Source organism: Microtus pennsylvanicus, chromosome 13 (assembly GCF_037038515.1).
Source record: "Microtus pennsylvanicus isolate mMicPen1 chromosome 13, mMicPen1.hap1, whole genome shotgun sequence".
Lineage (NCBI taxonomy): Eukaryota > Metazoa > Chordata > Mammalia > Rodentia > Cricetidae > Microtus > Microtus pennsylvanicus.
The window spans coordinates 72,860,047-72,873,840 of NC_134591.1; the positions used below are offsets into that span (position 1 = coordinate 72,860,047).

General features: G+C 52.1%; 1 protein-coding gene across 1 annotated transcript; it reads right to left on the reverse strand.

Moving 5' to 3' along the window:
- Positions 1–9,363: 9,363 nt before the first annotated feature.
- Positions 9,364–13,737, reverse strand: Tmem82 (transmembrane protein 82). Its single transcript, XM_075945880.1, has 7 exons — positions 13,570–13,737; positions 13,173–13,482; positions 12,924–12,996; positions 12,591–12,765; positions 11,472–11,889; positions 10,104–10,294; positions 9,364–9,849 (listed from the first exon to the last, which is right to left on the reverse strand). Exons 2-7 carry the CDS (start codon positions 13,258–13,260, stop codon positions 9,724–9,726), a joined length of 1,071 nt encoding a protein of 356 aa, XP_075801995.1. The 5' UTR covers positions 13,261–13,482; positions 13,570–13,737; the 3' UTR covers positions 9,364–9,723.
- Positions 13,738–13,794: the final 57 nt, after the last annotated feature.

Below are 13,794 nucleotides of genomic sequence, written 5' to 3' on the forward strand. Positions count from 1 at the left end.
TTCCTGCAATGAAAACCCAGGAAGTATGCTGGCCAAGGAACACACGCCCTCTGCCTGCCAGCTCATAGGCTCTGCTCCCCTCCCCCCTCCCTGCCAGGCTCAGCTCTCTTCCCTCCTCAGAAGTTCCAGCAGGCAAGGGGACACAATCTTCTACTAGGACATGACAGCTGAGGTTGCAGGGCAGAAGGAAAAGGGCTTAGAGACAAGATCCAGGCAGCGGGTGACAATTTGCTGCTATTTGGGCTAGTCTGATGGGAAATATAGCTCACTTGCCATCCACAGTGGTGGGATTGAGGGTCCATAAACATGGGCTGGGCACTAGCCAAAGGATAGGGAGAGTTAGGAGCCAATAGGAATTAAGCCTAGCTATTAATCCTTGTCCTTTAAAGGGGAGATTATCAATGGGGTGTGACAGGAAGGAGCACACTCAAAGAAGTGCGAGGGTGAAGTCATAAACACAACAGTTATAAGTAGTGGGGTGTGCTAAGGTACAAGGTCAAGGGAAGGAGACCGAGAGGTGGGAAATGGGAAGGCCTCTCCGAGGTCTCGGTCAAACTGGGACGAGGGACTACAGAGGCATAGAGAAAACAAACTCTTAATAGTCTAGTGTTAGCTGACCTTGAACAAGCACCCCCCCCCATTTTGCCCATTTTGGACAGGGTCTAGGGTTTCCCTATGTTGCCTTGGCTAGACTGAACCCAGGCTGGCTTCGAACTCAGAGAGATCCACTTGCCTCTGCCTCCTGTGTGCTGGGGTTAAAGGTGTCTGCTGCCACACGCCACAGGGAAGGGGCAGACTTCTCTTAGTGGAATGTCAGAGCCACAGTCATCGAAAGGGCACACCGAGGATTGGCTCGACCATCGGCACCCTCCTATAGAAGGTCTGGGGGTTCGGCTTGACCATCGGCACCCTACAATAGAAGGTCTGGGGATTCCGGCATTGTTCTCACCTACTTTCTGGAATATTTTGCCCAGGGCAATTACAGTCCAGCAAGATCCAAGAACAGGGACCAAATGTTTGGAGGGCAAGAAGTATCCTCCTCTCTGGAAACATGGCCACATTGCTTTCAGGCTCCCTGAGGGCATGCACTCTGGGCCAGGGACCTCTGGAGGGGAATGTCCCTTCAGCTGCCTCTCCTTGGTGAGCTTGCTGGGCCAAGTCAGAACCAACTGCCCAGCCTCAGGTTGGTGCTGTCTATCTGTACATCTGTATTAAGTGTGGGGGTCTAGCCTTGGCAAATAGTCCCAGGAGGACCCTGGTCTCCCCAACCACTTCCCCCATCTTCCAGCTTATCTGCTTGGACTGAAGCTGAAGGAGCCTGGATTTCCTGAACACAGCCTCACAAGTGCATGGCTGGGGCTGCAGTAAGTGAGGCCTGGAGGGGTCCCAGATGGCGGCAGGGATGTGAGTGACCCTGGAAAGCTGTGACCTTGGGCAAATGGCTTCTCTAGACCCCACCCTCCTCTCTGCAACCCACGTCTGTGGCCTTCTTGTAAGTGATGGGAAAACTATAAGGACTGTGCTGTGGAGTTTTCTGAGACAGGGTTTTTCTGTATAGCCCTGGTTTTCCTGGATCTCTCTTTGTGGACAAGGCTGGCCTTGAACTGACAGAGATCATCCTACCTCTGCCTCCAGAGTGCTGGGATTAAATGCCTGGCTTATACTAGCTAGCTTTATGTCAACTTAACACAAATTAAACTCATCTGATAGGAGGGAACCTCAAGTAAGAAAATGCCTCCATAAGATTGGGCTGTACATGGCTCAGTGGTTAAGAGCATTGACTGTTCTTCCAAAGGTCCTGAGTTCAATTCCCAGCAACCACATTATTGTAATGAGATCTGGTGCCCTCTTCTGGCAGGCAATCATGCACACAGAACAGTGTATTCATAATAATAAATTTCGGGCCTGGTGGTGGTGGCGCATGCCTTTAATCCCAGCACTCGGGAGGCAGAGGCAGGTGGATCTCTGTGAGTTCGAGGCCAGCCTGGTCTACAAGAGCTAGTTCCAGGACAGGAACCAAAAGCTACAGAGAAACCCTGCCTCAAAAATAAAATAATAATAATAATAATAAATCTCGGGTGGTGGTGGCGCACGCCTTTAATCCCAGCATTCAGGAGGCAGAGGCAGGTAGATTTCTGTGAGTTCGAGGCCAGCCTGGTCTACAAGAGCTAGTTCCAGGACAGGCTCTAAAACTACAGTGAAACCCTGTCTCGGAAACAAACAAACAAAAACAAAAAAATAATAAATAAATAAATCTAAGAAGAAAAAATTAGCTTATATACAAACCTATAGAGCATTTTCTTAATTAATGATTGATGAGGGACGGCCCAGCCCCATGGTGGGTGGAGCCACCCCTAGGCTGATGGTCCTGGGTTCTGTAAGAAAGCAGACTGAGCAAACCATGGGGAGAAAGCCAGTAAGCAGCACTCCTCGATGGCCTCTGCATCAGCTCCTGCCTCCAGGTTCCTACCCTGCTTGGGTTCCTACCCTGGCTTCCTTCAGTCATGGAGTGTGAATAAACCCTTTCCTCCCCAGCTTGCTTTTGGCCATGGTGAATCATCACAGTCATAGGAACCGAACTAAGACAAAGGTGCCTGGGACCTAGGAAGCCTTCAGCTGGGACCCATGCATGTACAGAACAGAAATTTGGGGAATACTGTCCTGAGAAATAAGTGCTAAGGTTGGCGTGTGGGATCATAGGAGATGGTTTGCCTTCCCTAATGCTGGCGGGACACCTGCCTTCTTCTGCGGTGACCCTCCTTTTACTCTCAGAGACTGGGGTACCAGTAGGATTGCCGCAACTCCCATGGTTATATGCACATGGCCCAGGTTTAGCCAATCATGGTTTAATCCAAAATGAGTACCCGAACTACCCCGACACACTCTTAACCTCCTCCTGGACCAATGCAGAGGGTAGCAGAGGAAAACAAGGTTGACAGGTAACTGATGTCATCACTTAAGCTGGATCTAGCCACACCTGAGACCCATATTAGGAGGGCTAGACCCAATCCATTCTTTTTTATTGCTGATCTGAGGCAGGGTCTCAAGTATCCCAAACTGGCCTCCAGCTTATTCTGTAGCTAAAGATGACCTTGAACTTCTGATCCCTTCCCTGGACACTGAATCCAGAGTCAAGAACACACCAAAAGCAAGGATTCTGCTGCTGAACCACATCCCCGGCCTCTCAATGAATTTTTTTTTAATCTTACTTTCCCCACAAACCAGTTAAAATTACATTTCTGAGCCAGGTATGGTAAGTAGCACATGTGTGTAATCCCAGTACTTGGGAGGTCCTGCATAGTTACATTGTTGAGATCCCAGTCAGTCTGAATCATAAAGTAAGATCCTGTATTAAACAAAAACAAGCATGGTGGCACATGCCTAGAATCCCAGCACTTTGGAGGTGGAGGCAGGAGGATTAAGTGTTTAATGTGAACCTTGGCTACATGAGTAAATTTACTTGGTAAATTTAAGGCCAGCCTGGACTACTTGAGACTTTGTCTCAAAACAAAACCCCAAAAAGAACAAACAGGCTAAGACGAAGACTCAGGGGTGAAGAACAGTGGCTGAGGACCTGGGTTCGATTCCCAGCACCCATGTGGTGGCTCACAACTGACTGTAACTCCAGTTTCAGGGGATCTGGTGCCATCTTCTGACCTCTTTGGGCACTGCACACACATGGTGTGCATATGGGTGTACATGTAGGTAAAACAAAATAAAGAGAAAATGTTCTAAAGAGGCAAGGGAAGAGTAGGGAAAGGGAAGAGAGGGAAGGGAGGGGAAGACGAAGGAGGGGAGGTAGACTCAACCCCACCATTTGCAGCTTGTGAGTGACCCTGGCAGCCTGTGACCTTGGGCAAATGGTGAGTTGCGACCTCAGTCTCCTCTCTTGCAACCCATGCCTGTGGCCTTCTTGTAAGTGATGGGAAAACTGTAGATCAAAACGCCTGGGAACTGGGAGGCACTCAGCTGTGACCCAAGCATGAAGTCCCACAGTCGGTCCACAAGCCAGTGTCCACCTGCCTCCCCAGGCAGGCAGGACCATCGTCTGTCCTGACTGTGAAGATAAAGACTGGGTGCTGCCCCTCTGATTTGGGGACCTGAGCTGACTCTGGCCAAGCCTGCCCAAGCCTGTCATTTCCCACCCTGAGCTGGTGAGAAGGCTAGACCTGGAGGTGGGAAGTGGGGGATGGGCCAGGAAGGTTCTGGAGCCTTCAACAGTCTGGGAAGGCCTTTCTTCTGGTCTCACTTTCTTGAAAGGGTCCCTGAACCTGCCCTGGGTCCTCAGCTGTTTTCTGAGACCGAGTCCTTTCACTAAAGGCAGTCCCACTTCCTGGACCCTCTCTTCCTGAGAATTATCTCTTCTGGCCTGGCACACCAACCTCGGTCCTCCCAATTCTGTACTCCACATGGCCCGCTGGCCTCCCCAGTTCTCAAACCCCAGGGGTGTTCGGTGTAAAGATAAATAGGTTCTTGTCCGGCTGCACTCACTAGGGCGAGAACCCCAGAGGCGGGGGGCTAGGATTGGATGGGGGTTAAGAAGGATTGCAAACCACAAAGGGCAGCCAGGTTATAGGCAAGAAACCCTGCCAGTAAGCATTCCTGGCTGTCTGCCCAGCAAGATGTCAGACGAATGGGCCCCAGCACCACGTCTCCAATGATTAAATGTGCTTTCTCTAAATCAACATTCCTATTTCGTAAGAAGTTCATGTTCTTTTGCCTGTAGGTGAGTACGCATGTGTGTGGGTTTATGTGTATAGGCACATACATGAAGGCGGGGGGCTAACTGGCTAACCTGGAGGGTCATTCCTTAGGCACTATTTTTCTGTTTTTTCCCCCCTCTTTTATTCTTTGCTCTTGCCCCCCCCCAGCTCCCAAATAAATACACAGAGGCTTATTTTTTCTTATAAATGCTCGGCCTTAGCTTGGCTTTTCTTTCTTTTTCTTTTTTTTATTTATTTCTTATGTATACAACATTCTGCCCCCATGTATGCCCACATGCCAGAAGAGGGCACCAGATCTCATTAGAGGTGGTTGTGAGCCACCATGTGGTTGCTGGGAATTGAACTCAGAACCTCTGGAAGAGCAGCCAGTGCTCTTAACCACTGAGCCATCTCTCCAGCCCCAGCTTGGCTTTTCTTAACAAATTATCTTGTCTACCTTTTGCTTCTGGGCTTTTACCTTTCTCTATTCCTGTATATCTTTTCCTCTTTGAGACAGGGTCTCATGCATCCACCCCAGTCTGACTTTGAACTTACTAAACTCACTAAGTACCTAGAGAATGACCTTGAAGTTCTGACCCTGCCTCTTTCTCCCAAAGGCCGAGATGATAGGCATGCAAACCCACGCCTAGTTTATACAGGGCTGGGAATTGAACCCAGGGCATGCTGTGTGGGAAGCAAAGTCTATCAACGTAGTCACATCCCCAGCTCTTTCTATTCGGGGAGGGGGGGTGAACACACATTAGAGGCAAGAACTATACTGCTGAGCTACAGTCTCAAGCCTGAGTGACCAAACTTTTATACTCTTGCCAGACACAAAATAATATTCAGAAAAATAATTTGATAAGATAAGAAATCTTTCCCAGCCCATACGTTCCAATTTTGGTTTGGACAATGGTCCCCGTGCCCATAAAAAGGAAAGGACAGACGAGTCCTGTTCTCTCCCAGATGCTGCCAGTGGATTCCCAGCCAGGCTGTGGGCTGAGACTGGAATGCCTTCCAGCACAAACAGCGGCTTCTGTCGGAACCCAGAGCCAGTCTGGGTCTGGCGGATGCTGGCCTTCCGCCCACCAGATGAGTCGTTTCCTTCAGACAGGGCAGGTTGAGGGACTGAAGCCAATTCACACAGCAGGGGCACGGGTATTGTTCTGAGCAGGACTTCCACTGCCCAGCACCACCAGGCTAGCCTTGGGCTGCACCTGCCCGGGGTTGCAGGTCTGCCTTGGGTAGAGAGGAGAGAACCAGAGGCCAATAAATTTCTAGGTGGTCACGGTCTTTCTGTTTTGGTGTTTGAGGCAGGGGCTCTTGTAGCCCAGACTGGTCACAAAGTTGGTGTGTAGCAGGAGATAACCTGAGCTCCACTTCACAAGAACTGGGGCTGCAGATGTACGCACTGTCGTGCCTGTTTTATGCAGTGCTGGGGACTGAACCCAGGGCTTCCTGCAAGTCCTCCAACCAAATTACATCCTCATTGCACTCAGCCTGTGGTGGTATTTAGAGACAGGAAGGACTTCAACAGGATCTGGGATCCTCAAAGAGTTCTCCAGGCCTCACCTCCTCCCTGTCACTCCCATGCAGGCCAGGCCGGCTCTCTGGTTCAAGAGGCCTCCTTGTAGTAGGTTGTTTTTTTTGTTTTTGTTTTTTTCCTCTTTTGGCTCTTACTCTTTGTGGGCCCATCACCCAGCTCCCAAATAAACACACAAAGGTTTATTCTTTCTTATGAATGCCTATCTTAGCTTCTTTCTTGTCAGTTTTTCTTAAATTATCCCATCTATCTTTTGTCTCTGGGATTTTACCTTTTGCTATTCCTGTATATCTTTTCTTTCCTTCTTATTCTGTGTCTGGGCTGTGTTGCTGGCCCCTTCTTTTCTTGCTTCTTCATCCTTTTCTTCCAGATTTCTCCTAATTATATTCTCTGCCTGGCAGCCCTGCCTAACCTTTCTCCTGCCTTGCTATTGGCTGTTCAGCTCTTTATTAAACCAATCAGGTGTTTTAGACAAGCAAAGTAACACAGCTTCATGGAGTTTAAAAGATGCAGTATAAAAGAATGCAACACATCTTTGCATCATTAAACAACTGTTCTACAACATAAGCAAATGTAACACACCTTCCACTAATATTCCACAACACCTCTTAGCAGATTGGGCACCTCTGCCCTGTAGGTCTCCTCTAGTGAAATCCCCACAGAACCAAACTGCTGGGTTTCTGGCCGAGAACAGGCCTGATGGGTGCCTCTGTCTGCCTGAGACATAAGGTGACCAGACCCACATTCCAGAGCCACCTGGGTGGATCTGCCAACTTCTCACACGCAGTCCTGTTAGTCCCCTAGACCTAACCTTCAGCCAGACAAAGGGAGCAAGGATCATGCAAACCATGAGCTCTGGGGTGGGAAGGGATGGGGTGCAGGGTGCCAGAGTTCAAATCCTGCCCAAGCTGGAAGGAAGCCTCATCGGTCCAGAGTACTTGCTGCTTTTGCCGGGGACTGCGGTTTGGTTCCCAGCATCCTTGTGAAGCAGCTCACAAATGCTGGTAACTCCTGCTCCAGATCTGACTCCCTCTCCCATCTGACTTCCTCTTCTGGCCTCTGAGGACTCTAGAATATACAAGTGCCAACACTCCCCCCCTCACACATGCAAATACAAATTCTGTGTCCTCAAAAAAACGACTTAACCTCCAAGATCAGGGCATAGTATTACCTACCTATAATCCCAGCAATTGGGAGGTAGAGAGGAGTCCGTGAGTTCAAGGACAGCCTGGGCTACATATCCAGATCATTAAAAAAAATCAGACACCTGGACGTGGTGGCACAGACCTTTGATTCTAGTACTTAGGAGGTAGAGGCAGGCAGATTTCTGTGAATTTGAGGTCAGCCTGGTCTACAGAGTGAGTTTCAGACCAGTCATAGTGGGACCCTGTGTCAAAAACAAAGCAGGGCATCAGAAAAAGAAAGAAGGGAGAGAAAAAGGGTCAAAATAGGTTAGTAAATAGGATTCTGAGTGTGAACACCCAACATATGGTGTTAATGTTTAATGGTTTTATGATTTTTTAAAATTTTTTAAAAACTATTTATTTATTTATTTATTTATTTATTTATTTATTTATTTATTTATTATGAATAGTGTTCTGCCTGAAGAGGGCACCAGATTTTATTAAAGAGAAGTGTGAGCCATCATGTGGTTGCCGGGAATTGAACTCAGGACCTCTGGAAGAGCAGCCAGTGCTCTTAACCTCTGAGTCATCTCTCCAGCCCCTATGCTTGTTTTGCTTTATTTTGTTTTGTTTCTGAGGATTTTTTGAGGATTTCTCCATGTAACAGCTCTGGCTGTCCTGGAACTCCCTCTGTAGACCAGGCTGGCCTCAAGCTCACAGAAATCCACCTGCCTCTGTCTCCTGAGTGCTGGGATTAGCACCCCCCTGCCCCAGGCAGTAATTCTTTTTTTTTTTTTTGTTTTTTGTTTTTTGAGACAGGGTTTCTCTGTGGTTTTGGAGCCTGTCCTGGAACTAGCTCTTGTAGACCAGGCTGGTCTCGAACTCACAGAGATCCGCCTGCCTCTGCCTCCCGAGTGCTGGGATTAAAACATGCGCCACCACCGCCCGGCACCCAGGCAGTAATTCTTTAGCTAGGCTCAGAGAGGGCAATAGCTTGTCCATAGTCACACAGAAGGTAGGCAGAAGAGTGAGTACTCAGCCCTTTCTGTCCCTGATCTTGGCCCTGATGGAAGCTGGATCCCCAAGAGCAGCTCCACCCTGGATGGGACAGACCACTATGGTGTACATCTTCGGTGCAGGTGGATGTTAGACTCTACCACCCCACCTCACCTCATTGGTCACCTCAGCAAAGATGGCACCTCATCCCTGTGTTTCCTGTCTGCTTTTCCTCTCTCTCTCTCTCTCTCTCTCTCTCTCTCTCTCTCTCTCTCTCTCTCTCTCTCTCTTCCCCCCCCCGCCCCCCCCCCCCCCCGCCCCAGAAGTCCCGCCTATCCTCTCCTGCCTAGCCATTCAGCTCTTTATTAAACCAATTAGAGGGCGCCTTGGCAGGGACATATCCTCACAGTACACAAAAATATTACCCAACATGTGTAGCCTGACTGTCCTGGAACTTGCTCTGTAGACCAGGCTGGCCTCGAACTCACAGAGATCTGCCTGCCTCTGCCTCCTGAGTACAAAAGGTGTGCCCAGTCACCATCATGTGGATGTGTTTCCCCTTTCTAAACAAACTGTCTCAATGCCTTTTCATTTTAAATTCTGTGTGTGTGTGTGTGTGTGTGTGTGTGTGTGTGTGTGTGTGTGTGTATGTGTCTGTGTCTGTGTCTAAGTGCCCAAGGAAGCCAGAGGCATCACACCCCGCAGGACCTCCTCCAGACAGTCGTGAGCTGTCTGAAATAGGATCCGGGAGTAAGAGCACTACACGCTCTTAACCCTGAGCCATCTCCAGCTCCCAACCATCTTAATAACCATGTGTTCCTGCTGCCATTCTTTGTCCTGGAACCAGGGAACCTCAACCTGTGTCCTTGGCCCTTAGGAGACCCAGAGCAGAGGCAGGCTTGAGGCTCATATCCCAAACCTCCGCTAAATGAGGGTTTTTGTGGGTCTCGGGAAGTCTCTTTTTTCTTTCTACACCTTTGTAATCCTCAATACAGGCTGAGAAAAAGTCAACTTTATTGTTTGTGGAAAGGAGCAAGGTGGGGGAGGGGAGGCAAGCGGGCAGGGAGCCATTCTGAGGTCACAGTTGTCGGCTGTCCTCCTGCCTGGCCAGGAAGGGTGGGTCTGATGAAACTGTATCCACTGCCCATCTTCAACGGAGAGGGATTTACGCAGAGGCCTCCATGTCCCCACCTTCCCAGGTCCCCAGCCCTAGCCGTCCCCTTTCTGCAGGGGCCCCCATGGCCTGCTCTGAACTCTAGGTGGGGACTAGCTCTGTCACCCAGTCTCCAGGCCACATCTTGTGGTCAAGACCTTGCTGGTCAGCCTGGGACTGACTTTGAGTCCTCCATAGGGCAGGTCAGGAGGGGGCCTCGCTTCTGGACAGAGCAGGTGTGGAAGGCCGGGGCTCGCATGGATCTGACACTGTTGATACCTTTCCTGGTGTTACTGCTGCTGTTACTGTAGGCCTCTGGGATGGAAAGCCCTGGGGGAGGGTCAGAAGGGACACACACACCCCCGTTAGTCTCAGGTCCATTATCATCAGGACCCTATTACCCCCTGGGACCCTGGGGTGCCAGCTGGAATGGTCCCTTCCACTTCCCTACTCCTAGTGACCTAAAAGACACCTGGGTCTCATACTCTCCCCAGTCAACACAGCCCTTGTCAAACTTGGGCCTCCGGAGGTGCTGGGAGCCTTGGAAGCAGGGTGGGAAGCTGGGGTCACATGGAGGTGCCTACCTGTATCTGGCAGAGGTCGATTAGGATGCGAACACCTGCCATGCACCACAGCTCACCCAGAAGGGAGACAAAGACGCCAAGGAGGTCCAGCCATCGGCCCACAGTCATCAACAAAATGAAGAGGCCACCCATGCGCACCAGTACCGTCTGGACCTGGCCCTGGAGGCTGAAGAGGTGCTGCCGCTGCTCCTCTGAGAGATATATTTGCCACTGCCTCAGACAGCGCCCTGTGTCAGCTGGGGCAAGCCTGTTCCACTTCTCAACCGCCTTCCCCAGGGACAGTATCACCTTCCCCGACTGCCCTTCTGTGTCCCAGCTCCCCTCTCTGGGCGCCCACAAGACTTATTGACCACCCTTAAGTCTCTCTCTGGTCGAGGACAGAGCCCCTTGCCAGCTGATGACAAGGACCTTAAGATTCTTCTCTTTTGCCCGTGAGTCTGGTTCACCCGCAGCCCGGTCCACTTCTGCCTGGCACACGCCCCACTCTCTTTCACCTCCCCCTCCTGCTGAAGTTCATCCATGGGGCTCTTCTGTTCCTGAACAAGTTCTACTGACCCGCTAAAGTCACCTACACATGTCAATCAGATGACACCATTCTTCTGCTGAGAATGCTCCCAGGGCTTCTATGGCTTTTAGAGTAGAGTTTGAATCCAAGCCTTGTTTTACGAGGTCAGGCTTGATTCTGCTCAAGTCCACTTACCCACCCTCAGCCAGTCTCTGACCCATGCTCCCCTTACTTACAGAGTCAGGCATCCTGGCTTCTCATTTTTCACGTGGAGCCTGCCAAGCTTATCTACCCTGTCAGGGTCTTCACACTTTCTGTTCCTACTGCCTGGACTACCCTTCTCTGACGGGCCACTCTCTCCTGTTTAGCACCCTGGCCAGCCAAGCTGGACCAGGCTTTTCTTTCTTTTATTTTCAAGACAGTTTCTCTGTAGCTTTAGAGCCTATCCTGGAACTAGCTCTTGCAGACCAGGCTGGCCTCAAACTCATGAGATCTGCCTGCCTCTGCCTCTCGAGTGCTGGGATTAAAAGTGTGCGCCACCACCGCCCAGCTGGACCAGGCCATTTTGAAGTTGGCCAGCCTTGCCCCAATTCCTGTTGCCCTTGGATAACAGCCCTGAACCACTCAGTGTTTCTGCATGGCCACGCCCTTGCTCTGTGCTTTGGCAGGCATTTCTCCTGCCCACAACCCCCTTCACCTTACCACAAGACCAGCCCAGGTCCCAGCTCTTTAGAGTTCCTATGTCCCGACACTACTTTGAGCAGCCTACAGCACACCCATAGTAAAGTACACCCTGGACAGGGTGGCTGGGATGGCAAGGGGAGTGTGGCCACTGGAATGGACCCCAGCCCAGGGGCTCTCACCCTGCATGTAGATGACCAGCAGCGTATAGCAAATGGTGAGTGGCGTCCAAAAGCGCACGGCCTCTGACGTGCTCAGGAAGTCCTGGTTGATGAGGGCCACAGCTGCCAGGTCACTCACAGCAAAGGCCACTGCCAGAGTGCGACCCAGGAGCCTGGGCAGGCCATGCTGGCCAGCCAGCAGGCCCAAGCAGACCCCGCAGTAGCGCTGGCTAGTGTGCAGCTCATAGAGGCTACAGACGTGTCGACGGAAGCGCTGAGCACCCAAGCCCAGCAGGGCGGCCAGCCCCAGGCTCAGCAGCAGGTTCAGGGTGCGGTGTGGGGCGCCTTCCTGTAGGAAGCTCAGGCCACAGGTCAGCCCACAGCCCAGCGAGAACTGACACACCAAGAAGAGCTGGAGCCGCTCCTTGTCCCCCGAGCCCTGCAGGGGAAAGGAGTCCAGGTTAGGCTGTACTGGGGAAGACCGGCACGTGGGTTTCTCTTGTCCATCTATGGCTGGAGGGTGATGGCGCAGGGCCTTGAAGACCTGGTTTCACACCTTACTCCCTGACGACTATTGATCACAGACAAACCATGAGCTCCCCTAAGCCTCAGTTTCCCCACTTCTGGAGATCAGGTCAGGACAGCTGTCAGGACAATATGGGCCAAACCCCACAAGGTACCTAGCCAGGGCAACACAGGATTTTTTATTTTATTTTATTTTTGAGACCAGAAGATCTCATGTGTTCCAAGTTGGCCTCAAACCCAATAGTCAAGGATGACCCTGAACTTCTCATCCTCCTGCCTCCACCTCTCTCAAGTGCTGGGAGTACAGGAATGAGCCACCATGCCTGGGTTTACACAGAGGGGGATCAAACCCAGGGCTTAGTGCATGCTAGGCAGGCACTCTATCAACTGAATCACATTGCCAGCTCACAGAACTGACATTTTGCGGGGTGGGGGTGGGGTGGGGGGGTGTAGAGATCCGACTGTGCTGCCATGGAGATGTGACTTTGGCAATCCAAACTCCAGGTGACAAACTCCAGTCTGTACAATCTCTGGTCTCCGCCTGAAGGAAAAGAGCCCTACTTCCCAATGCAGAGGAAGAAAGTGGCCCAGACTGGCCCCACCCTGCAGTCTCACCTTGCTCAGGGACAGCACTGTGGACACAGCCCGGAGGGAGAACTCCAGTACCACGAGGGCGGCCACCCGGGCCCCCACCACGGTCAGGAACAGGGTCAGACCGGCCAGGTGCACTGTCTCCAGTGAGGCCCACTGCGCTCGCAGCCGCTGCTTATGGGTCTGCCGCTGGGGGTCACTGTGGGGGCAGAATGGGGTGCGGGCTGGGAGGTGGGATCTCAGAGTCCGGTCCTGGGAGGGATGCCAGGGTCCCAGCCCCACTCTTAGCGGAAGCCAGATTCCGCGCAGGGACCAACTGCCTGGGTAGGGCTGGGTGGCACCGACGTGTGCACTCACTTGACACAGGCCACGAAGAAGTAAACTTTCAGGAGACTGTTGAGAACCGAGACTCCGAGGGCCCCGATTAGGCCTGAGCAGGACAAAGGAGAGGGTGAGGGGGGCGTTAGGATCGTAGGGGAGGTGGCAGGGTTAGCGCGGGGGCAGCTAGGTGCGGAGCCGCCCCCCCACGTGGGTGGTGAGGCCCACCCTGCACCCCGCCCACCCGAGGAGGGGGCGGAGCCCAATGCGCATCTAGGAGGCGCTCACCTTGCAGGAGGCTGTCGAAGAGACTGGAACCCCACTCAAAAGAAGGGAGGCCGGGGAGCCAGGAGGAGAGGGAAGGGAGGGAGAACATGGCAGCCTCCAGGAATCCAGCCCCAGCCTCGGGCCGGGTCTGTGCTGGGACAGACCCAGTGACATCACCGGTCAAAGGTGCCTCTACAGGACAGGGGAGGAACTAGGACGGGGTCAAAGACCTGGGGGCGGAGCGGGAGAGCCAGAAGCTTTAGACCGTCCAGCCAGCAGGAATCAAGGGGGTGCTGTCAGCCCGCTGCCGCTGGTGGCTTCTCATTTAGGCCTGAAGGGCAAAGCAGTTAACTCTAGTGCTGTCTGTCCCCGCCGGACCGTCAAGCTCACCATGCCTTCCGAAAGTCCCTCTGCTCACCCGGCCTTCCCAGACGCAGGTGTGTCCCGCACTCCACCCAAGTTCCCAAAGCACAGGGTCTTCCGCACAGCCTCTGTCGCCCCTTCTGAGATCTAGAAGTCTAGTTTCTCTAGTCCTCAGGGGAAGAGGGGTTTGGAATCCTCTGAAGACTCTGGCCGAATGCCGCCTGCCTCTCGGACATACTGTTCCTCTTGGGTCCACTAGGTGGCAGGCCTCACCTGGGCA